This window comes from Lampetra planeri, chromosome 65 (assembly GCF_965212315.1).
Source record: "Lampetra planeri chromosome 65, kcLamPlan1.2.h2, whole genome shotgun sequence".
Lineage (NCBI taxonomy): Eukaryota > Metazoa > Chordata > Hyperoartia > Petromyzontiformes > Petromyzontidae > Lampetra > Lampetra planeri.
This window is the reverse complement of record NC_136171.1, coordinates 498,143-521,362: the sequence shown is the minus strand read 5'-3', so window position 1 is coordinate 521,362 and position 23,220 is coordinate 498,143. Positions and strand designations below refer to the sequence as shown.

The 23,220-nt window shown below is 49.6% G+C and overlaps 1 protein-coding gene across 5 annotated transcripts in view; it reads right to left on the bottom strand.

Moving 5' to 3' along the window:
- LOC144737206 (solute carrier family 2, facilitated glucose transporter member 5-like) overlaps positions 1-23,220 on the bottom strand; it is a 65,173-nt gene that overhangs the window by 14,766 nt on the left and 27,187 nt on the right. For 4 of the 5 annotated variants that reach the window (XM_078619929.1, XM_078619926.1, XM_078619930.1 and 1 more), the window contains 3 exons: positions 16,957-17,086; positions 8,653-8,804; positions 86-168 (listed from right to left, as the gene is read on the bottom strand). In XM_078619929.1, the coding sequence (XP_078476055.1) occupies positions 86-168; positions 8,653-8,804; positions 16,957-17,086 (365 nt within the window). The remainder of the gene's footprint in view (positions 1-85; positions 169-8,652; positions 8,805-16,956; positions 17,087-23,220) is intronic. The other variant, XM_078619928.1, reaches the window with a different exon arrangement.

The following is a 23,220-nucleotide window of genomic DNA, read 5'->3' as shown; positions in this document are numbered from 1 at the left end:
TAGATTACAACATATTTAAAACTCAGCTGCCCGGCATTTAACCAGATCTAAATAGTATGACCATATTGCTTCTATTATTTCATACCTGTACTGGCTGGCTCCCTGTAAAATACAGAATCGACTTCAAGATCATTCTTCTCACGTTTAAGGCCTTGAATGTGCTGGCTCCTAAATATCTGCAAAAAATTTAGATCAGCTTATTCTGGTTTACTCATCATTCCAAAGGCAAGACTGGTGGTTTTAAATGGGGGATGGAGCGTTCTGCAGCCAGGATCCACATTTGTGGAATCCCCATCCTTGTTCTATTGGGGATTCTGAGTCTGTTTCACTTTTTAAATCACGCCCTAAAACTCACCTATTTTTACAGGCTTTCCCCGTAACTTAAGATTTGAGAGCCAATGCTTATGCATTGGCTTTTCCTGATGTCCGAATATATCACTGTTTCATTACTATTTGCTTTTGCATAGTTTGTTCATTGTATTGCCAATTGGAGCATAGTTGTCATTTAATATTGTTATTATCAGCTATTATTTCGCTTAGATGTAATCTACACTCGTGAGTTTATTTTTTTCTGTGCTTTGAGATATTTCGATATGAAAGGCGTTTCATAACATAGAGGTTAGGATTATTATTATTTTAAAATCAAGGATTAAATCAAACTGCAAATGCAGTGAAGTGCAAACCATGAAGGGTCTCACTGATGACTGTCCAATGCAACGAGCTACATTCTCGTAGAATAACAGGACTCCACTCAGCCACCCGAGATGCTATGAAATGGCTTATAAAATAAATAAATAATACGAGTATAGCCTGTGACTTTTTTCAAACGCTATACGAAAGAATAGTTTTTTAAAAGAGAGTATTGAAAAATAAGAATAGATTTAACCCTTTCTGACAATAAAACATGAGGTGTTAAGATGCTCAAAGACCAAATAGATACAGTTTGCAAGGCATCAAGTCTGCATTAACCACACATACTTGCGGTGTACATGCAAACAAAATATGCTCTGATAATATATGTATTTCAATTTAAAGCTTTCGTGACCGCAGGGATTCGTCTTCTTGGTTCTTTCGGTAAAGTCACGTAGAAGGGAAGTAATAAAATAATAAAAATAAAACATAATAAAATATTTTTTACGACGTTTCGGTCACAACGCAAGCAGCCATCCTCAGGTGAAAACCAGGTCTGTCGAGGCGACAGCGTCTGAATGAAACAGCACACGTGCTTGGAGCATATATATAAGCTGGGTTGGAAGGGGGGAAAGGGCGCATTGACAAAAGAATATGCATATCAAGAGGAATTTAGCATATTTATGGGAAATGCAGGTATGTGATTAGTACTACTTCTGCCCGTGCATTATGCAGGATTAGCAGCATCAAAGGGAGGGGATATGGGAATGCAGGTATGTGATTAGTACTACTTATGCCCGTGCATTACGCAGGATTAGCAGCATCAAAGGGAGGGGATAGGGGTAGCATTAATAAAGGGAAGGAGTGTTAATAGTATGTAGCTGCAGTAACTAAAACCACCACGTAAACAACTAAAGTATAAACTACATAGTATCATCAGTAAACTAAATTACTAACAGTAAGTAATACATTACGTCGTAAAAAATACATAATATGCTTCCATCTAAACTGTATTCTCTTACATCTGCCACGGCTGAGAGTCTACACCGTATTATATATGTAATGTAGTAACTCGGCGGGAGACGACTTCACGGGTAACACACTCTTTATTTTATCAAACTCGTTCACAGGTGACTAACACCTACTTTGTATCTCGGGTGACAAACACCCACTTAGTATCTCGGGTGACAAACACCCACTTAGTATCTCGGGTGACAAACACCCACTTAGCTACTTGGCGACTAACGCCCACTGAGCTACTCGGATGACCAACATCCACTTAGTATCTCGGGTGACAAACACCCACTTAGCTACTCGGCGACTAACGCCACTGAGCTACTCGGATGACCAACATCCACTTAGCTACTCGGCGACTAACGCCACTGAGCTACTCGGGACACTCCCTGCCCGGGGTATCCGTCTCGACTGTGGGTCCCCAGCCCGACCCACGGGGGCGTCGGACCCCAGGTCCCACAGCCTCGCCTCCGAGCCACACAGGGCCCCGGTCCCCACAAGGACGGCGGGACTAGGGGTCTCGGGGCACTAGGTCTTCAGCTCCGTCTTCGGGTCTTCAACTGGGTAACTCTCCCCGAGTGCTCTCGCGCGTCCCCCTTTATACCCCACCTGCGGACGTCGCTGCGAGCACCCACTTATTCGACCAATCGCTGGGCGCTGGCTACGATCCTCTTTTCCCACATCTCATCGTGCCTCACCACCCACGCCGCGCCGCCCCGTCATCTGTCACTCCCGGCGCGCGCGTCCACACCACGCCCACAACGCGTGCCCAACCCCGCACCCCGCGCCGCCCCGTGATCCATCACTGTCACAGTCGGCGCACGTCAATACCACCACTACATCACCCCCTACCACATAGCTCGCAGCCGACCCGGCTGCTATAAAAATATACAAACCGCCCTGTGTGCCCCGTAACACAACACAACAACTAACGTAACAACACAACACGACGCGAACACTACCATCCGCAACCATCAACCAATGCCACCGCGACAATAGAACAATATATACAAACCGGCGAGTGACAATAGCAATGTGTATGCAGAAAGGAAAATAAATGGAAATTTTTTTTTTTCTTTCGACTCGTGCAGTGTCCCATCCTTTCCGAGCGTCCCTACAACGGGACATTACCCCGGCAGAGGGGAACACCGGGCGAGCTCGGTGTTGAGAAAAAAACGTCTTCATGAAAATTGTTGTGCCCTAGCCCGAGTCCGCCTTGCCGGTCCGTCGTACGGCACCAGACGCGGTTGAACGTCCGGTGGTGCCGGCGGTTCAGAAAGACATCGGCCAGGCACCGAGGACCCGTGCGTGCCGCGGGGTTCAGGCTCCCGACGGTCAGCAGCCGTCAAGCCCGAGGCACCTGGGGGTGGGTCAGGTGGAAACACGTGAGGAGCAGCCTGCGACACCTCCCTCCCCGAGTCGACGGTCACATCACACGCCCGGTCGTTACGGCACAGAACGGGGTCACACGGTGCCGTATAGGGCTTCAGTCGGGAGGGGTGCACGTACCAACGGCGTTTTTCCCATTTAATCTGTATACTCTGGGGTCGTGCAACCCGCACAATTTCCACCGGTCCCCTCCAAGGTCTCAACAACTTGGGGGACGTAGCCAACGGTGCATGTGGACAATGCAGCCAGGCCTTATCGCCTGGTTTCCAATCATGCGTATGCACCCTCCGCCCATGCAATCTCTCGTTCGCAATTTGCCGCGACCGCGAATTCAACCTCGCCGCCTCCCGTGCTTCAGTCAATTTGGCGATATTAAATTTGATGTGGTCTGCCAATTTAGATTTTGCACGTGGCTGGGAAATCCCCAGTTGGACGTCCATGGCCGGATCGGCCTCCCGCCCATACATAAGAAAAAATGGGGAAAACCCCGTCGCCGCATGAGGGGCCATTCGATAGGCCGCGAGTACCCCCGGCACCTGTAAGTCCCAATCAACCTGATCGTCGCAGACCTGTTGGCACAACATAGACGTAATCGTCCTGTTCAGACGCTCAACCATCCCGTCAGTCTGCGGGTGGTAGGGGGAAGTACGCACTTTCATTGTACCCAACAGGTCGCACACCTCGCGCAACAAACCGCTCGAAAAATTATTTCCTTGATCCGTCAGCAAGCGTTCGGGGGCGCCCTTGTCCAAAACATAACCCTGGACGAAGGCGTCCGCCACCGCTGCAGCCGACTGGTTGGCGAGTGGCCATGCCATGGGCCATCGGGTGAAGTATTCTACGCCAACCAGCAGGAACCTATTTCCCCTCGGTGTAGCAGGAAAGGGCCCCAAGATGTCCAACGCAACCAATTCGTTTGTGCGCGAAACTTGAATGGATTGCAGCGGTGGATTAGCTGCCAATGGTGGCGGTTTTCTTTCGGCGCACCCTACGCATCCCTTAAGAATGTTCGCCACGTCGTTACCCATCCCCGGCCAATAATAGTCTCGCTGGATTAGGGCGAGCGTTTTGTGAAAACCCAGATGCATGAGCCGTTCATGAGCTGCCAGAACGACCTTACCCCGCATAGCAACAGGCACAACGAGCACGTGACCCCGGGACATGTTGTCCCACTTCATCAAAAGGCCCTGTCTGCACACCCAGGAACCAACCCGCGCATCCCCTACCTCGGGAGCGCCAACTTTTCGACGTAGCGTAAGTAGGGAGCTGTCGGACATTTGGAGACGGCCCCACTCAATGAGGGGCAATGACAACAGCGAATCCCTCCCCGTGGGAGCGTCGACTCCCAATTGCACTTTGGACAAGTTAGCAGAACCGGCACACAACGAGTCCAACCACTCTGTCCCCTCATCACTTGGAGGATGCGACTCGACAGTGAAATCCGCTTGAGACACGAGCCGTTCCTCAACGGGTAGCGGCGCGGCGTGAGCCAGCACCGTTCCCTGCGCAATTTCGGCCGGCCGCGACCCCGTATTCAGGACCCTTACGAACGGCTCACTGTCCCCTCTCACCATGGTTTGAGCAACCGCTAAGTCGAGGCCCCTTCTGGCCCTGTTAGACGGCCCCAACGGCACCCCCTGTGCCACCGCGCCCACCTCGAGTGGCTTCCTCAACCGACGGGGTACCAACATTTTCGATCCCGGGGGCACCCTTACAGTCTGAGTTGCCAGCGCCTGCACCGTCGCACAAACCGTGCGTATTTTGGTAGGGCTCGTCAAGAACGCAAGCCGCCGACCTGACGGAAGCTCAATGCAGGCCTGATCTATGAGAATTTTGATGGGCATTTTGGACAAAAAGTCCGTACCTAGCAAACAGGGAACGGCCAGCGATGATGATACAAAAATAGGGCCCGCCAATTTGATGTCACCAATGCAAATAGTCGCCCGAATCTGGCCGATGATCCCCAGGGATCCCCCATTCGCCGCATTAAATGGCACGTCTACTGGCAGAAGGGGTCTACTTTGGATGGGAAGAATGTTATAAATAAGGTCCGAGATGATGGTGGCCGACGCACCCGTGTCAACAAGCACCCGGACCTCAACCCCGTCAATGAACCCCGTTACCACGGACGACCCGGCCGACGCAGCCACGATCCTGTGGGCCAATTCGGACCACTCGACTGCTTGCGGGCCGCGTACGGACCCCCCTCGCCGAAACGAACCCCCGGCACCCAGCCGCGAACCCCCCACCGCCAAGCGGCGACCCGAATGTGCCGTGTTTGTGGACCGAACGTGTGAGGTGCCGCGACTTGCCGGGTTTTGTTGGGATGACTTGTGGGCCTGGTCGTCGTCCCGACGTGGTCCTGTGGCGCGCTGACGCGGGGCCCGGCACCCGGCTGCGACGTGACCCCGAAGGCCGCAGTTGTAGCAGACGACGGACGTCGTTGGTTTCGGTTGCTCCAGCTTGCGGGGTGAACGTGTGGGCGAACGACCTCCCGTTCTCCACTCCCCCGGACGCGATGCAGCGAAGGCCTGCTCCTGATCCGCAGCTGGCTGAGGTTCGGCGATCGTGGCTGCCAGTACCGCGTTCCCCGCCAAATTGCAGACGACCCCCGGCCTGCGTTTGAGGACCTCGTACGCGTGAATGCTCGTGGCGATCGCCAGGGAGCAGATATCCATCTCGTCCGCCACATTGATGGGGACCCCCAACTCGTGGGCCAACGCCAGCAGCTGCTCCGTCACCATGGCGTCCTTCCCCTCCTTATCCATGCGGGGAAAAGCTGCGTCCGCCAAGGCGAGTAGTGCCGTGCGATAGGCGAGCGTCGTTTCTCCAGCCACCTTCCGCCGATCGTAGAACTGGTGGCGACACGTGGAGGGCGGTCCGAACACCTTCGCCATCAGGTGTAGTGCGGCCTGGAGCGTAGAGCGGGACGACCTTGCAGCAGATGTGAAGGCTGCAAGCGCGTCGTCGTCGAGCATCGCTGGCAACGCACGCAGGGCAGTGGTGTCGGACCACCCCGACATCTCCTGATGAGCGAGGAACCTTCGTTGGAAGGCTCCCCAGTCGCCCCCATCCGCCTTGAACGCCGACAGCGCGGGCAATCTTTGCTGGAGGACCCGATCGTCGTCGACGTCGGAGAGATTTTCCCGCGCTCCGCTGTAGTTGTGTAAAATGTCGGCTCGGTTGTCAGGCGCAAAATGGAGAGCTCCGGTGCGCGCTGATGATGTGGGCTGCGCTGAGCGGAGGTCTCCGGTCACGTGGTGTCCGTGTTTCCCGCCAATCGATGGCGGCCCCTCAAAAACGGCGGGAACTTCCAGACTTTTGGCGCGAAGCGCCTTTTGGCGGGATCCCGCCAGCCTCGCTCCTTCCTCCAACCCCGCAGCCGTTTTCTCGCCCGCTGGAACGGAGATCTCCGCCAAGATTGCAGCGGCGGCGAGCAGCAACTCCGCCAACCGGGAGTGTGCGTCCTGCAGGCTGGTGTCGGAGGCGAGCGGAGCGCCGGCCATCCCCGCGAAGGGCTGCATCGGCGGCAACTCCTCGTCCTCTCCTCCCGAGGTTGGTGTCCCCGGTACGCCGTCGTCTTCCCGACCTCGCTCGTGGGTACGGGTAGTCTTCCTAGTGTCCATTCTTCTTGAAGACAGGTTCACTTCTGACGCCAGTTGTAATGTAGTAACTCGGCGGGAGACGACTTCACGGGTAACACACTCTTTATTTTATCAAACTCGTTCACAGGTGACTAACACCTACTTTGTATCTCGGGTGACAAACACCCACTTAGTATCTCGGGTGACAAACACCCACTTAGTATCTCGGGTGACAAACACCCACTTAGCTACTTGGCGACTAACGCCCACTGAGCTACTCGGATGACCAACATCCACTTAGTATCTCGGGTGACAAACACCCACTTAGCTACTCGGCGACTAACGCCACTGAGCTACTCGGATGACCAACATCCACTTAGCTACTCGGCGACTAACGCCACTGAGCTACTCGGGACACTCCCTGCCCGGGGTATCCGTCTCGACTGTGGGTCCCCAGCCCGACCCACGGGGGCGTCGGACCCCGGGTCCCACAGCCTCGCCTCCGAGCCACACAGGGCCCCGGTCCCCACAAGGACGGCGGGACTAGGGGTCTCGGGGCACTAGGTCTTCAGCTCCGTCTTCGGGTCTTCAACTGGGTAACTCTCCCCGAGTGCTCTCGCGCGTCCCCCTTTATACCCCACCTGCGGACGTCGCTGCGAGCACCCACTTATTCGACCAATCGCTGGGCGCTGGCTACGATCCTCTTTTCCCACATCTCATCGTGCCTCACCACCCACGCCGCGCCGCCCCGTCATCTGTCACTCCCGGCGCGCGCGTCCACACCACGCCCACAACGCGTGCCCAACCCCGCACCCCGCGCCGCCCCGTGATCCATCACTGTCACAGTCGGCGCACGTCAATACCACCACTACATATACTGCCATAGACAAACCCAACATTAAATTACATACTGTATTGCTATAAACCACATTGTAATATTACACTATGTATGATTCTACCCACCCTAATGTATATCACACTGCTGTATATTAACTATTGACTATACAGCAGTGTGATATACATTAGGGTGGGTAGAATAATACATAGTGTAATATTACAATGTATAGCAATACAGTATGTAATTTAATGTTGGGTTTGTCTATGGCAGTATATAGTACGGTGTAGACTCTCAGCCGTGGCAGATGTAAGAGAATACAGTTTAGATGGAAGCATATTATATATTTTTTACGACGTAGAATTGTAATGTATTACTTACTGTTAGTAACTCAGCTTATTGTAGAGTATATTTAGTTTACTGATGATACTATGTAGTTTATACATAGTATCATCTATGTTTACGTGGTGGTTTTAGTTACTGCAGCTACATACTATTAACACTCCTTCCCTTTATTAATGCTACCGCTATCCCCTCCCTTTGATGCTGCTAATCCTGCATAATGCACGGGCATAAATAGTACTATTCACATTCTTGCATTTCCCATATCCCCTCCCTTTGATGCTGCTAATCCTGCATAATGCACGGGCAGAAGTAGTACTAATCACATACCTGCATTTCCATTATCCCTTCCATTTGATGCTGCTAACCCTGCATAATGCACGGGCATAAGTAGTACTAATCACATACCTGCATTTCCCATAAATATGCTAAATTCCTCTTGATATGCATATTCTTTTGTCAAGGCGCCCTTTTCCCCCCTTCCAACCCAGCTTATATATATGCTCCAAGCAGGTGTGCTGTTTCATTCAGACGCTGTCGCCTCGACAGACCTGGTTTTCACCTGAGGACGGCTGCTTGCGTTGTGGCCGAAACGTCGTGAGAATTATTTTATTATGTTTTATTTGTATTCTTTTATTACTTCCCTTCTACGTGACTTTACCGAAAGAACCAAGAAGATGAATATATGTATTGTCTTTGAAACTGATCGGCTTATACCAGACAGCCTTCTTCATGACTTTGTCTCACCAGTGTCAGACCAGAGAACGCCAAAAGGCAAGAGTACAACGAGAATTGTGTTAGGTGACGTGAAGAAAAAAGAAAGGGATTATAAACATTTTAAGAGGGAGGGGTAAGGACCTCGGCGCGCCTGCTGGGGCTGCCCTCTGTCGATGAGGAGGTAGCAGGGGCTCTCGGGGAAGAAAGGAAGCACGAGCAGCTGTGTGAGCGCCGGCAGCACGGGGAGCGCCAGTACCACAGCCCACAGCTGCTGCTGCCCTCCCAGCACCTCCCTGCAATAGACATATATAAACATCATGGGAGCTCTTTTGCCAGTCCCAAAATATAATAATAGGGTTTTCTCCTTTTTTCTGGCAACAAAACAGGTGTTAAGATGTTAAAACACCAAACTGAAACCTTTAACAAGTGTAGTGTCGTGCAGAATCACTCGGTCAGACACGTTGTTGAAGCCACCTGCTTACACTTAAATACTCTCTCTCGCACCAGTTGTAGGCACTACTATCTCTGTCTATACGGTCACTTTGTTAACCAACTTGCCCTATCTACTTTACACCTCGCTGACATGCCTGTGGCAGAAATTCCTCTCAGCAGCTCCGCACTCACAGCTCCGCACACACACACAGCAGCTCACGCAGAGCTTGCACACAGTCCCGCTCATATTTGTACACAGTCGTGCTCACACAGAGCTCGCACACAGCAGCGCTCACACAGAGCTCGCACACAGCAGCGCTCACACAGAGCTTGCACACAGCAGCGCTCACACAGAGCTTGCACACAGTCGTGCTCAAACAGAGCTTGCACACAGTCGTACTCACACAGAGCTTGCACACAGTCGTGCTCACACAGAGCTTGCACACAACAGCGCTCACACAGAGGCTTCGCTCACACAGAGGCTTCGCTCACAGAGAGCTGCTCTCCTTCTGCTCCGCTGCACTCGCCTACATTCCCTCAGACCTACTCACTCATCCAATCCAGGCGGGGGGATAAACAATCACTCGCCCGTCGACTCGTGAGGGTTGAGGTCCGTCCCTTGCTTGAGCGGCAGCGGCGAGATGTCTTCACCTTGGTCCCAGAACCCGAACTTCTGCTTGAAGGCCACATGAAATGTGGAACGCTCGCTGGCAGTAGGTCACGGGACAGACCCAGGTGCCGTGGGTTTACTGCCTTACATGACTTGCCGATGCACCACCTGTACTGCCTACTGTGCAAACTTGCTGTGATTTATCCGCCTGGCGCTCTGCTCATTGTTGTGAGCATCGCTCCTCTGTCGTCCGTTGTTGCTGGAGGGCGACTGCCTCCAACTGCCCAGTATCATCCTTCACGAGCCTCCTCTACAGAGGTTGATCTTAACGCCGCTGGTACCAGTAATTGGCAAGTCCACTCAGCTCCACATCGTCTCGTGCCACATCATTCTATGTCTTCTCTAGTTCATGTCCCTCTATATAGCCGAACAAAAGCTGTTTGGGCATGTGCTGGATGGGGATGCGGGCTACATGACCCAGCCAACGCAGCCTTGCCTGTGAGAGGAGCCCACCGATGGGACTGTGTCCAGATCTTTCAAGAATTTGTGAGCTCCTCACACATTCCAGCCTGGATAAAGCAAGGATGGATCATAGGCAGGCCAGCCTGAATGTTTCTAATTGGCATATATGTTACATTAGGGAGGTCCACGATTCACAAGCTTAGAGAAGGGAGGGCATGACCCTGGCCGTGAAGACCTGAAGCTTCTTGTGGAGCGACAGACCAGGTAGCTTCCACACAGCGTTACACTGCCAATGAAAAGACAATGCCACTTCACTGATATGGAGTGAGACCTCTGCTGTCAAACCGGAGCTGGTCATGAGCACACTGCCCAGGTATGGATGGAAACTTCTCCACTCTCTCCATAACTGCCCCGCCAATAGGGAGTTGAAGGGGTGGAGTGTTTGATGACACAAAATACCCAGGCAGGTGCTTAGTTTTGGAGGGGCTGATGATAATAATAATGCAATTCAGAATGCGCGCAAATTTGCGGACGTAATGGCCGCAAATCAGAGGCATGGAGCCAAGCTCAGAGTTACTCGAAAGCATGGTTGTAGAGGTGAGTTTTTAAGTGTCTCTTGAAGGAGACGATTGAGGTGATGCTGCGAATGTCCAGAGGGATTGCGTTTCAGACTGCCATCGAGAAACGGCGCATAGACGTGACCATCCTGGATCTTGGTATCAAGAGGAGGTCGTGAGTCGCACTGCTAAGGCATCTTCCGTGTACTGTGCTGCAAGTCGTCAATAATGAAGAGAGGTACGGGGGACAGGCAGTTGTGAAGGCATGGTGGCAGAGGCAGGCAATCTTTATGTGACTCTGCTGGCAATGGGTAGCCAGTGGAGGGCAAGGAGACAGGCAAGTGAGTCGAGACGGGGATGAGTGCAGCCAATGACGACGCGTGCTAGGTTGTTTTGTAATCTTTAAAGTTTTTTTAGGTTGCCAGAGGAGGACCGGACCAGCATGCTCCAACAGCACATCCAACTCCTTCTCTGAGTGAGCAGCAATCACCAGATCATCAGCATAAATAACATGGTTGACCAATAGAGAGATATTTCTCGACTGCACTAGGCATCAGTCAGTCTCCCATTGTATCTGTGCCAGATGGAGATTTCTTTGCTACAGCCGTGGTAACCTCGAACGAAGTGGTAAAAAATGTGTTAATGTCAGAACCAGATGATACCCCTGCCGCACTCCAAGATGAATAGAGAATGGCTCGGACTCCCGGCCACGTTGCTTTACCTGGGCCTGCTCACCATCATGAAGGTCCTTAATGATTGTGATCAGAGAGTCAGGGACTCCAAAAGCACGAAGGAGAACCTAGAACCCAGGCATAGTGATGGTATCATAGGCCTTGACCAGGTCAATAAAGCAGAGATGTAGGTCTTGTTGGAATTTCCTACACCTCTGCTGTAACAGACAGACAGAAAATATGGCATCTGTGCAGGACCGCCCTTTCCTGAAACCGCATTGGGGCTCCACAAGCCTCTCCTCAGCGTGCCTAACAAGGCGATGTTGAATAATCCTTGCCAGGACCTTTCCTGGCACACTAAGGAGTGAGATGCCCATGTAGTTGTTACAGTCTATGTGGTCCCCCTTCTTAAAGAGGGGGACCACCAGGCATCCTTCAAATCCTGCAGAACCCATCCAGTGGTCCAGACTATTGTTATGATGTCATATAGGGCAGTCTGTGCACAAACGCCACCCTCCCTCAGCATTTCGCTTGGGCAATCATCTCTGCCCGGTGCCTTTCCTGGTCTCAGACTTCAGTACTTCCTCAACAGATGGCACCTCAGCCAGCCACTGACAGGGGGTGACTTCTTCCAATATTTGAGGCACCGCAGCCTCAGCAGGGTCATCCCCACTTTGTGCCACGATGTTTTCCTGGCTGAGGGATTTCTCCTCCCCTAGGACCTCACAGAAATGCTCAGCAAATCTGCAAACCTGTACCTGGGGGTCGGAGATTGGATCACCGTTTTTTCCCCTAATGATGGTAATAGGTGTGGCGCTGCAGGTTACTTTTAATGGAGTTAAATAGTGATTTGTGATCCGGGGCCACCGAGGCAGACTCCATCTCCTCAGCAACCCGCCACCACCACCCATCCTTGCAGCGCCTAATGGCTCTCCAAACCTCCGAGCGAAGGCTGCGGTAAGCCTCCTCATTCTCTGACATGGGATGCTGTAGCCGATGAGAGTGGACCTGTCGCTTTTTATCAGCCAGCCTGAACACCTCCTCTGTCAGCCAGGGTGTCTGGGGAGGGCTGGACCGCGTACCCAACGCAGCAATTGCAGCTGCACGAGACACAGTCCTAAATCTCGCCCATTTACCCTCGACATCAGGAGGAGTGGGGGACGATGCCAACCCCAGCCGCAAGTGATTATGAAATTCTCGCTTGCAACTTTCATCAGCAAACTGAGACCAGGCCACTTTAGGTTGGAATGGGGTCCTGGGTGTACACCCACCACCGGAGTGGAAGAATGGCAGGCGCATCTTACAGATGACTAGTCGATGGTCAGAGGGCAGATCAGCTCAACGGTAGGCCCTGGTGTCAAGGACATGGGGTCGCATCCGCGGTCAGTCACTATGTAGTCCAGCAGATGTTCTTGCTTGGACTCGGCATGCATCTATGATGTTGTGTGGATGCGCCAATGCCGGAAGAACGTGTTGGTAATTACAAGCCCATGGGCTGCACAAAAATCTAACAGCCTCCTACCGTTGTTATTGAGCTGATCTGGCCCATGCCCTCCAATCATTCCAGACCAGGTGCCAGCATCATGACCAACTCGGGCATTGAAGTCACCCAACAGGATGACTTTATCCCGAGTGGCCACTTAGCCAGCACCTGTGACAGGAGGTCATAGAAGGCATCCGACTCATCGGCTCTGCCTGCATCCCTCCACGGATGTTCGTCTTCGGTGGGGGGCATAAGTAACCACGACCACCACTCCTCGCCTCCGGTTGATGGGGAGGTGAGCTCGAAAAAGCCTGGGGCTTACAGCTTCCCAAACATCACCGCCATGCTCCCACACCCCCTTAATTATTTTGTTCAGAAGAAGAGCCACTGTCTACTCCTCATGGTCACTGGCGCCAGAGTCAGTCCACCGGACCTCCTGAAAGCCACAGAGATCCAGCCAGTACCGGGCGAGCTCCCGATAGAGGAGTGGCAGCCTCTCCTCTGCAGTGAGCTTTCGAACATTCCACATAATTACACTCATACAGTGACACACATACTCACAGTGATACTCACATATACAAAACAAAACTCGTACAGTAAGGTCTCGACATTCGGGAGGGTTAGGTTCTTGAAAACATGCGCGAAAGTAGAATTCACAAATATAGGTAGGATTATGTTTATATAGGAAAAATGTGGTTTGCTTTCTGTGTCCGACTGAACGTAAAGGAGAAATTAATACTATTTGGTTCTTTCGGTAAAGTCACGTAGGTAGAAAAATTATAGATCACGACGTTTTGATCGCAACACAAGCAATCGTCATCAGGTGGAACAACCACAGCACCTGGAATGGTATATTCTACAAACAAAATGAGGGTACCCCAATGGGTTCTCCCTTATCGCCAGTGGTAGCGAATGTTTTCATGGAGAAATTTGAGACAGATGCCATCCAGACATTCACCCTATGTCCTTCCTTGTGGAAGAGATACGTAGATGACACGTTCGTCATCTGGCCACATGGCCTGCCAGCACTGAACCAATTTCTCAACCACATCAATTCCATACACCCATCTATCAAATTCACCATGGAAGTGGAAAAGGATGGCAAGCTACTATTACTGGATGTTTGATCGAGAAGAGACCTGATGGCTCGTTGGGGACACTCTATCGACAGGAAAGCCACCCACACGGATGCCTATATAAAGCCTGACTCCCACCACCATCCAGCCCAGAAGAATTCCCTCATCAAAACACTACACCATAGGGCCCATTGCATCTCCGACCAGCATCACCTAGCCAGAGAGTAGGAGCACGTACACCAAGCTCTCAGGATGAACGGATACTCGGACCATACAATCCACAAAGCTGTCTCCCCAGACATGGGGAGACAACCATCTGAGGATCCAACCAAAACCATCACTTTGCCATACATAGCAGGGGTTACCAAAACTATTTCCAAAATCTTAAACAAACACAAGATCCAGGTTCGTTTCAACACAGTACACAAAATCCGTGATTTGATCCCATCTGTAAAGGATGTGATTCCTGATATGCAATACCCGGGTGTCTACAAACTGAGTTGTGGCTGTGGCAGCAGTTACATTGGGGAAACGAAACGACATGTCTCGGACCGCATTCCCGAACACAAGGCAGATCTGAAACACGGGAGGACCAATATCTCTGCCGTTGCTGATCATTGTTTTAACGCAGTGGGTTCACACGAAATTGACTTTTCCAAGACGAAGGTATTCTGCAAACCCACCGGCTATTATCAGAGATGTGTTCATGAAGCCATCCAGATATATAAACAGACACAACTTCAACCGAGAAAATAGATACAAACTGAGCAATCATTGGAAGGATGTTATTAACCAGGTAAAGGCTTAACTGACTGTGCTTCCATCCTACCTGCCCATGTCAGCTGTTATTTACGAATCTCTGTGTGTCTTTCTATCTCTCTGTGCATTTCTTTCCAATCTCTACTCCAGTGACCCGGGTGCTGCTGCGGGGTCCACTTTCTGCCCCGCCTCCTCCCCCGCCCCTTCTCTCTCCCCCCCTACTGCAGTGGTCTATATAACCTCGTGCCAAGGCAGATCTCTCGCCTACTTCAGCAGTTTTTTCTTGATGTGGTTGTCCCACCTGATGACGATTGCTTGTGTTGTGATCGAAACGTCGTGATCTATTATTTTTCTACTTACGTGACTTAACCGACAGAACCAAAGAGTATGTGGATGATAATGTTCGAGTGTCAGACTGTGGTGTTACTCAGGCACCGGGTTAGGGAGAAACTGCAGCTAATAATAGAGAAACGTCACAGGCAGAGAGTGGCAGAAGGCATAGAGCGACTGAGTCAAACAGTTGTAAGAAATGCCTCGGATACAAATGTACATTGTTGGGGCTTCTGGGGATATATAAGGAGGGTATTTTAAGTGGCAAAAACCCAGGGAAGTAGGTTGCTGACCGATATGACTCAAATTAGCTGGGGGAAATCAATAAGTGTGAGAAAGGAACATAGGGAAATGTAGAGCTTATGGGGGTGTTGGACGAGAGACTGAGAGCTGTGCTGACCAAGATGCTGGCAGTCGCAGGCAGCGGGACTGAAAAAGACCGATAGCGTTAGCTATAGCTTTAGTGTGCAGGTTGTGATCTGCATTGGCACTTACCAGAGTTGAGTGAGTGGAATGGAACATTTTATGAAAAGTGGGCACAAAGACATAACAATTGAGTTATATTAAAAACAGAAGCACAGCAAGATAGGGTCATGCCGACCTAAGTTACGACAAAGAAGCACACACACGTTAACTTTGTACTTAAGGGTCGCTGTGCACGCATCTTAATAATTAACTATAACCACTGTCACATATAGCATAAACCGACAGCTGCACCGTTCTAATTGGCATGCATTTGTATACTATTGGTCAACTGTCATCAAGCTGTAATTGCTGCCACGTCCAAATGCAAGCTTCAACTCGCATTATTGGCCAGCTGCAAACGCATACCAGACGGGTGGGCCGTGAGTGGGATACATTGATTAATGGAATGGTTTTAAGGGTTCAAAGCCTTGAAAATCTAAGCACACACGGAGGCTCAGTTAGAGATGGTTGGAAGATTGAGAGTTTGATTGTTTAATAGCTAAAAATCGGTTGAGAAGGTTCGATCAAAGCTTGGGATGGGTATATAAGGCATCGAGAGGGAGGAAACAGAGGTGGGTGAGCTCTCGTGTGTCTAAAGCCTCGAGTGTGCATTGCCACAGTGGAGTCCTCCTTTACACTTTTAGTTTATTATGTTGTTAGTCTTTATTTTATTGCGTATAGTTGTACTCTAAATATGTTTGGGAAATTAATTTAGTCCTGCATACTGGATTCCAGCTATCACTACTACGTGTCTGCTGTGAAGTACAATCTCGTTGAATGACCATCCACCTCAGAAATGTGGACACAAGGCACTTACGACACACTTACAGTGTACACAAACACATAGCATATACTCACACATGCCACATACACGTGTAGTGACTTATTACGTCACTACCGTGTTGAGTCTGTACACACACATGACGTCACTACTTTGGGGAAATAGGAATGACGTCACGGCCAGGTCGGGGAGTGTGGAGGCTGTCGATCAGTGCCACGGGGTTGTGTCAGGCCGTGGCACTCTGTGTGAACCCAGCCGGACACGTGACCGAATCAAGGTGGGGGCCCCAGGGGGACCTTGGGGGTCGTGTGGCCAGAAGCAGAGCTTTCTCGAGGGTTCGAGAAGGGGGGCGTGGCCTGGGTGTGACCTGGCCACGCCGAGGCGCATATAAGCGGCCTCCGCACTTGGTGCGGGGCTGCTCGGGTCCAGGATGAAGATGCCTCATGAAGAGTGAAGAGACGCCTCAAGTCAGCGTGGCCAAGCAGTAGCCCTCCTGGCTTGGCCACGCCAGTTGTTACCCGAGTGTCGAGTGTTAGCGAGGTTAAGTCGGTGGTCACCACCCTATGTGTAGTGTAATTACAGGTGTGTTAATAAATAGTGTTGCCTCCCTACGAGAGTGTGTGCGCCTCTATCGAACCATTACACACGTACTCTACACTCAATGAGTCTCCCAGATCATTCTACGCTTTGCGCATCAATGAGTCGGCTTGCAACCCCCGTGCGGGAAAGGAAAATCAGGGTGCTGGGTTTATAGATAAAAGCGTTAACCACTATACTACCGCTTTCCACACTGTATAGAAACAGGCACTCGGTCCTCACCGTAGCCCGACTATCTGCCCGCAGAAGATGCCCAGGGTGAGGAAGATGGATGTGCTCATAGCGAGGGCTCCTCTCTGGTGCTGTGGGGCGCACTCGCTCAGGTACATGGGCTGCAGGCTCAGGCCCACTCCTGGATAACCCACATCAGCAGCAACAACATCATGAATAGCAGCAATAGCATTAGTAACAGAAAAAGTTATTTGTCGCAGTAATAGCATCAGTAAAAGCAGCAATTGGCATGCATAATAGCATACGCTTTAGAGGATGTCGAAGAAAATCCTCACAATCAAAACAGTAAACTTGGCTCAAGTACATCCAGCCGTTAGAATTGTATAAGAAACCTCCCATTGGCTCCTCACAGTACTACGGGATTGGCTGAGAGGTTCGAATCTACACGTGTAAGTAGAGAAGGTTATAGAATTGGGGGGTGGGGGCATGAGCTTATATTGGTTGGCACTGTACGTAGCCAACAGTGTTAATCGGAGGTGCGGGGAAGGACAACAAACTAAACACAAAAAGTTGTTTTACAGAAATTAGTTTTCAATCTAGTTTTAAAAGTACATAGCTCCACTAGCTTTCTAATATGGGAAGGAAGACCATTTCAGACAGCCACAAAAGGGCGCGATGCAGTGACCATCTTTGTTCGATGGCTTGCCAAAAGCCGCTGTGAGGATGACCGGAATTCGCGTGATGGTTTATGTTCCTTGACAATATCAACAAGGTATTATGGTTCATTTGTGGCAAGCACTTTGTGTAATGCGACCTTATAATGTAGTCGTTCAGTAACCGGAAGCCAATGCAGCTCAGAAAACACTGGACGGCCAAGTGAATAGTGGAGTCAGAGCTGTCCCTACAGTGCAGGAGACCCTTGAACATCAGGCGGTTTACGTTCTTGGAAAGTGCCGTGAAAGCGGCTGGCACAAGGGCCAGCTGTTCAGCACACCTAAGCTGCCTGATCCTAGTCTGTGGCCTGCTGCCATCTCAAATTGACCTGCTCCTAGTTTGTGGGCTCCTGCAACCTCCAGTCTCTGGTGATTGCTGCTGCGAGCTGTTGTGGCCGCTAATTTGACTGTCCACTTGGACAGCGCACTAACACCTACATACACTAAATTAGCCAGGCCTGCTCTTTGTTGTCAGCTTTGTTGGACATCTGGTCGACATCCACTCTATTGGCCCCAATGGACTAAAATGCTGAGGTACACTCACTCCGGTATGTTTTCACTTAAACATAACATTTGCAAAAAAGTATTGGACTTGGACATATTGCATAATTGTGATTTACTGTGGCGCCATAAGTACATTCATAGGGGTTTTGGTGGAAATTACTCCCGGTCTGAAAATACTGGAAACTGGATCAAATCCTTCTGGTCTAATATACGCCGTTCAACACGTCATACTTCGCTGGAGAGGCATTGATCAGAAGTCTATACGTTACCTTTCCCCTCTACATTATGCCAATGCTACTCCTATACAAATCCGTCCGGTAACACACATAGCCAGCAATAGAAGACACGGACAGTATGAACTATCTTGTGGTGGTGGTGTTAATGTAAGTAATCGAATGTATGTTCTACTAAATGTCGCTCCCTCGCAGAGCCTGAGTAGCCCTATAAAAATGAATTGGCACTATTCAATGTCTGTTCACTCAGCAATAAATCACTCGTCATAATGACCTCATTACGGAACGTAAGCTAGATAGCATATTTTTTACAGAGACTTGGTTAAATAATGATGGGCCCGCCGTGCTGATTGAAGATACCTCCACGTGCTATAGCCTCTCATATCAGACTGCACAATTTGTAAAGCTATCACCCCAACAGTTGGGAAAGAGCCATCTGAGGACCAAATCCACACCATCACCCTTGCCATACATAGCAGGGGTCACCAAAAAGATATCCAAAATCATGAGCAAACATACGATCCAGGTTCGATTTAACACAGTACATACAATTCGTGATCTGATCCCATCTGTGAAGGATGTGATCCCTGACATGCAATACCCTGTCGTATACAAACTAAGCTGTGTCTGCTGCAGAAGTTACATTGGGGAAACTAAGCGATATGTCTCGAACCGTGTTTGTGAACATAAGGCAGATTTGAAACACTGTAGGACCATTACCTCGGCCATGGCTGATCATTGTTTTAATGCGGTGGGCTCACACGGAATTGATTTCTCTATGACGAAGGTACTTTGCAAACCCACTGGCTATCAACAAAGATTTGTTCATGAAGCCATCCACATATACAAACACAGACACCTTCATTTGAGAAGATGGGCATAAACTGAGTAATCATTGGAATAACGCTATCAACCAGTTTGTCATAACTGGCTGTGATGTTCCCATCCTACCACCTTCCGATGTTAGTTGATATTTTCGGCTCTCTGATTTTACATTAACAGGTACAATTTCCCACATTAACACAGCCACCTTGCTTGCCGAGCTCGACGTTGCTGCTCTGCGATCTTCCCATTAACATGCTAATCTCTCACATTAACATAGCCACCTCAGCGCCCTGGTCATGAACGTCGCCCTCCGATATTACATTAATAAGCTAATTTCTCACATTAACACTAGTCCTGCTCACTTCGTTGATGACCCTTGGGCTACACCCATATAAAATATTTAAAAAAGTCTGCCTCAGCAGTTTTCCCCCTCTTTTTTCTTTCTGATGACGAACGCTTGTGTTGCGATCAAAACGTCATAATATTTCGTTATTTTCTTTGAACCTATCTCCGTGACTTTACCGAAAAACCCAAATAATATGAATTCCTGCAGTCACGAAAGCTTTAAGCCAAGATTTAATCAGAAGGGGTCGTATCTGGGTTAAAGGTAAAAGGTGAGGTTAGTCGTGAAGCTCCGGGAACCTGCTCGAAGGTATTGGAAGGGGGCGTGGCCATAGGAGGGGCCGAACCATGCCGAGAGGTATATAAGGGGGATGGAACCGAAGGTTCAGGGTTGTTGCAGGGTACCAGGTCCTGGCTGCATCGCTGCTCCCATCGCCGTCATCGGCACGCTAGTCAGTCAGCTGTATGGTTGGATGTAGGCGATGGGACTATGTAGAGAGGTCGGCTGTGCGTAGCTAAAGTAGAGACGTATTTTATATTACCCAGTGTTGTGCCCAGTGAGAGGAGACGTATATATATATGTATCGGCCTGTGTTGTGCCCAGTGTGAGAATACGTGTCTCGGAAGTCGCTCATTATATAATAATGCGAGTTGTGAGGAGCGGTAGTGTAGCGGTTAGTGCGCTGCGTTATGAGCATGATGACCTGGGCTCGATTTTCGCTCACGGTTAACACCAGTGACGATTATTTGACCCCGTCCTGGGCCTCCCCTAGGTCGACTCAACCTCAAATGAGTACCTGGTGCAATGTGTAAACATCGCCACTAGGGAGACAAAGGTGGCCGGGCATGGTGTTGGCCACCCACCCGCTCGTGTGCTATGCCAGCCTTTATAGGTGCTCGCTAACAGCACTTACCCCAAGTCTGTTAAGGCTATATGGGGGATCTTTGTGTTTTTATGTATGCGAGTGGGGACCGGTAGTGCTACGGTTAGCGCACTGTGCTACGAATCCCGAAACCCGAGTTTGATTCCCGCTCACGCCAAACCCCAGTGATGATTGTCTGAATCGGTTTTGGGCCTCCCATAGGTCGACGCAGCCTCAAATGAGGACCTGGTGTGCTGTAGTGGCCTTCATAGGTGCTCGATAACAGCAATGGTCCCAAAAGTCTGTTAATATATTTCGCTTTAAAGCTTATGTGACTGCAGGGATTCATATTATTGTTTTTTTTGGTAAAGTCACATAGAAGGTAAATAATAAAATAATAAAAATACAATTCTCAAGACGTTTCGATTGCAACACAAGCGTCCGTCTGAACAACCGCTAGTCGCTGCCCGTGGTGCTAACGTTAAAATAAACAACACTTTTTTCAAAAAAATTATTATTGTGGTTTTCACACCTGATGATGATTTCTTGTGTTGCAATCAAAACGTCGTGATAATTTTATTTTTTATTTTTATTATTTCCCTTCTACGTGACTTTACCGAAAAAACCAAGAAGTCTGTTAATAGGCTATATTTGGGGGTCTTTATCTGCAAGATGCTTGCACGGCAAAGGTTGAGGTGCCACTGCCTCGCGTCCATCGCCGGGCCTGCCCTGCACCATGGTATCAGCCAATGAAACAGTACTTCTGGTTACACTATACCCGCGAAAGGCTAAAACTAACCCTAACGATAGCTAAATTGGTATACAAAGAGGTTGCCGGCAATAGCCAACCGACGACCTGGGAAGCTATAGGCTGATATCACTCCTGGGCAAGACCTATAAACTCCTGAAATGCATCATCCTCCAGAGAATCAGCCTTATCGAGTCAGTGATCCCTGAAGAACAAGGGATTCTGGCCTGGATGCAGCTGCTGTGACAAAAGTTTTGGGCCTTCGGACACACATCGAAGCTGGATTCCATAAAAAATTCAAGACCGGCACAGACTTTGTGGACTTGTCATGCGCCTACAACACAGACCCAAAGAATATTAATTCCTGCAGTCACGAAAGCTTTAAGTCAAGATTTAACCGCCTCTACGGGGTGGGTTTCTACACAACTATTCAATTTTTTAAGGCTCATCTGATCGAGGCACTCACATTTCTAAAGAGATGCCGCAACACTAAGGTAATACCGATCGCCATTACATTGACATCTCTACATCTGATTGGGAACAAGTAGATAACATGACAGCCTCTTCAGCTGCCTCAATCTCAGCTAAATGCAAAGATAATCAAATTTCCAAGTTCCCACGCTGCTGACATTTGGGCTACGCCCATTTTAAACCTTTATAAACAGTTTGCTTTAGAAGCTCCTTTTCCTGATGATGACCGCTTGTGTTGCGACCGAAACGTCATAGTTTTTGCTATTTTTCTTTGAACCTATCTACATGAATTCTAGATTTGAAGCTTTCGTGACTGCAAGGATTCATATTCTTAGGTTTTTTCGGTAAAGTCACGTAGGTAAAACATTAAAATTAATAAAATAAAAATAAATAAAAATCACGACGTTTCGGAGGCATCACAAGCTTCCGTCTTCAGGTAGAACCGTCACAGCCACGACAGCTGTATCAAGTAAATGATACAGCTGTCGTGGCAGTGACGGTTCCACCTGAAGACGGAAGCGTTGACAAAGGCAATGCCACTGTCATCATGGACAACATAGAATACAACAACAAGATTCAGGAACTACTCAACGATGGCAGCTATACAAAAATAAAAAGAGACCCCATCAACAGCCTCGTCTCCAAAACCAACAAAATCATTTCTGCTTCAACCGCATTAATTGATCAGACCAAACAGTTCTCGTTGAAACCTTCTGCAATCAGGCCACCAAGATTGTACGGCTTGCCAAAGATATATAAAGAAGATACACCTCTTCGTCCCATTGTCTCTACTATCAACTCCCCCACCTACAAACTGGCTCGTTTTTTGTCTGAAATCCTACGGCCTTTCACTGGAAAAACCACCTCTGCGGTACTAAACTCTACTGACCTGGTATCGACAATCAAGGGGATTTCCCTGTCCCCAGACGACCTGCTTGTCAGGTTTGATGTGGTTTCCTTGTTCGCCAAGGTTCCTGTGCCTGACACCATCGCAATCATTGAAGACTTGGTTCATCAAGGACTGAATACTGGGGTACCCCCCCTGGTGAGACACTGCTTAACCAATACATACTTCACCTGGAATAGAACTTTCTACAAGCAAACTGAGGGCACCCCAATGGACTCCCCCCTATCTCCGGTTGTAGCCAACATTTTCATGGAGAAATTTGAGACTGACGCCATCCAGACTGCCACTCTACACCCGACCTTATAGAAGAGGTACGTAGATGACACTTTTGTCATCTGGCCACATGGCCGGCCTGCTCTAGACCAATTTTTCGACCACATCAATTCCAAACACCCAGCCATCAGATTCACCATGGAAGTCGAAAAAGATGGCAAGCTACCCTTTTTGGATGTCCTAATTAAAAGGAGACCTGATGGTTCAATGATCCATTCTGTCTACAGGAAAGCCACCCATACGGATGCCTTCCTAAAAACGGATTCCCACCACCATCCATCCCAGAAGAACTCCCTCATCAAGACTCTATACCATAGAGCCCAATGCATCTCCGACCAGGAACACATTGCCAGTGAACTCAAACACGTACGCCAAGCTCTTAAGGCTAATGGTTACTCCAACTACACAATCCGTAAAGCCATCACTCCAACCATCA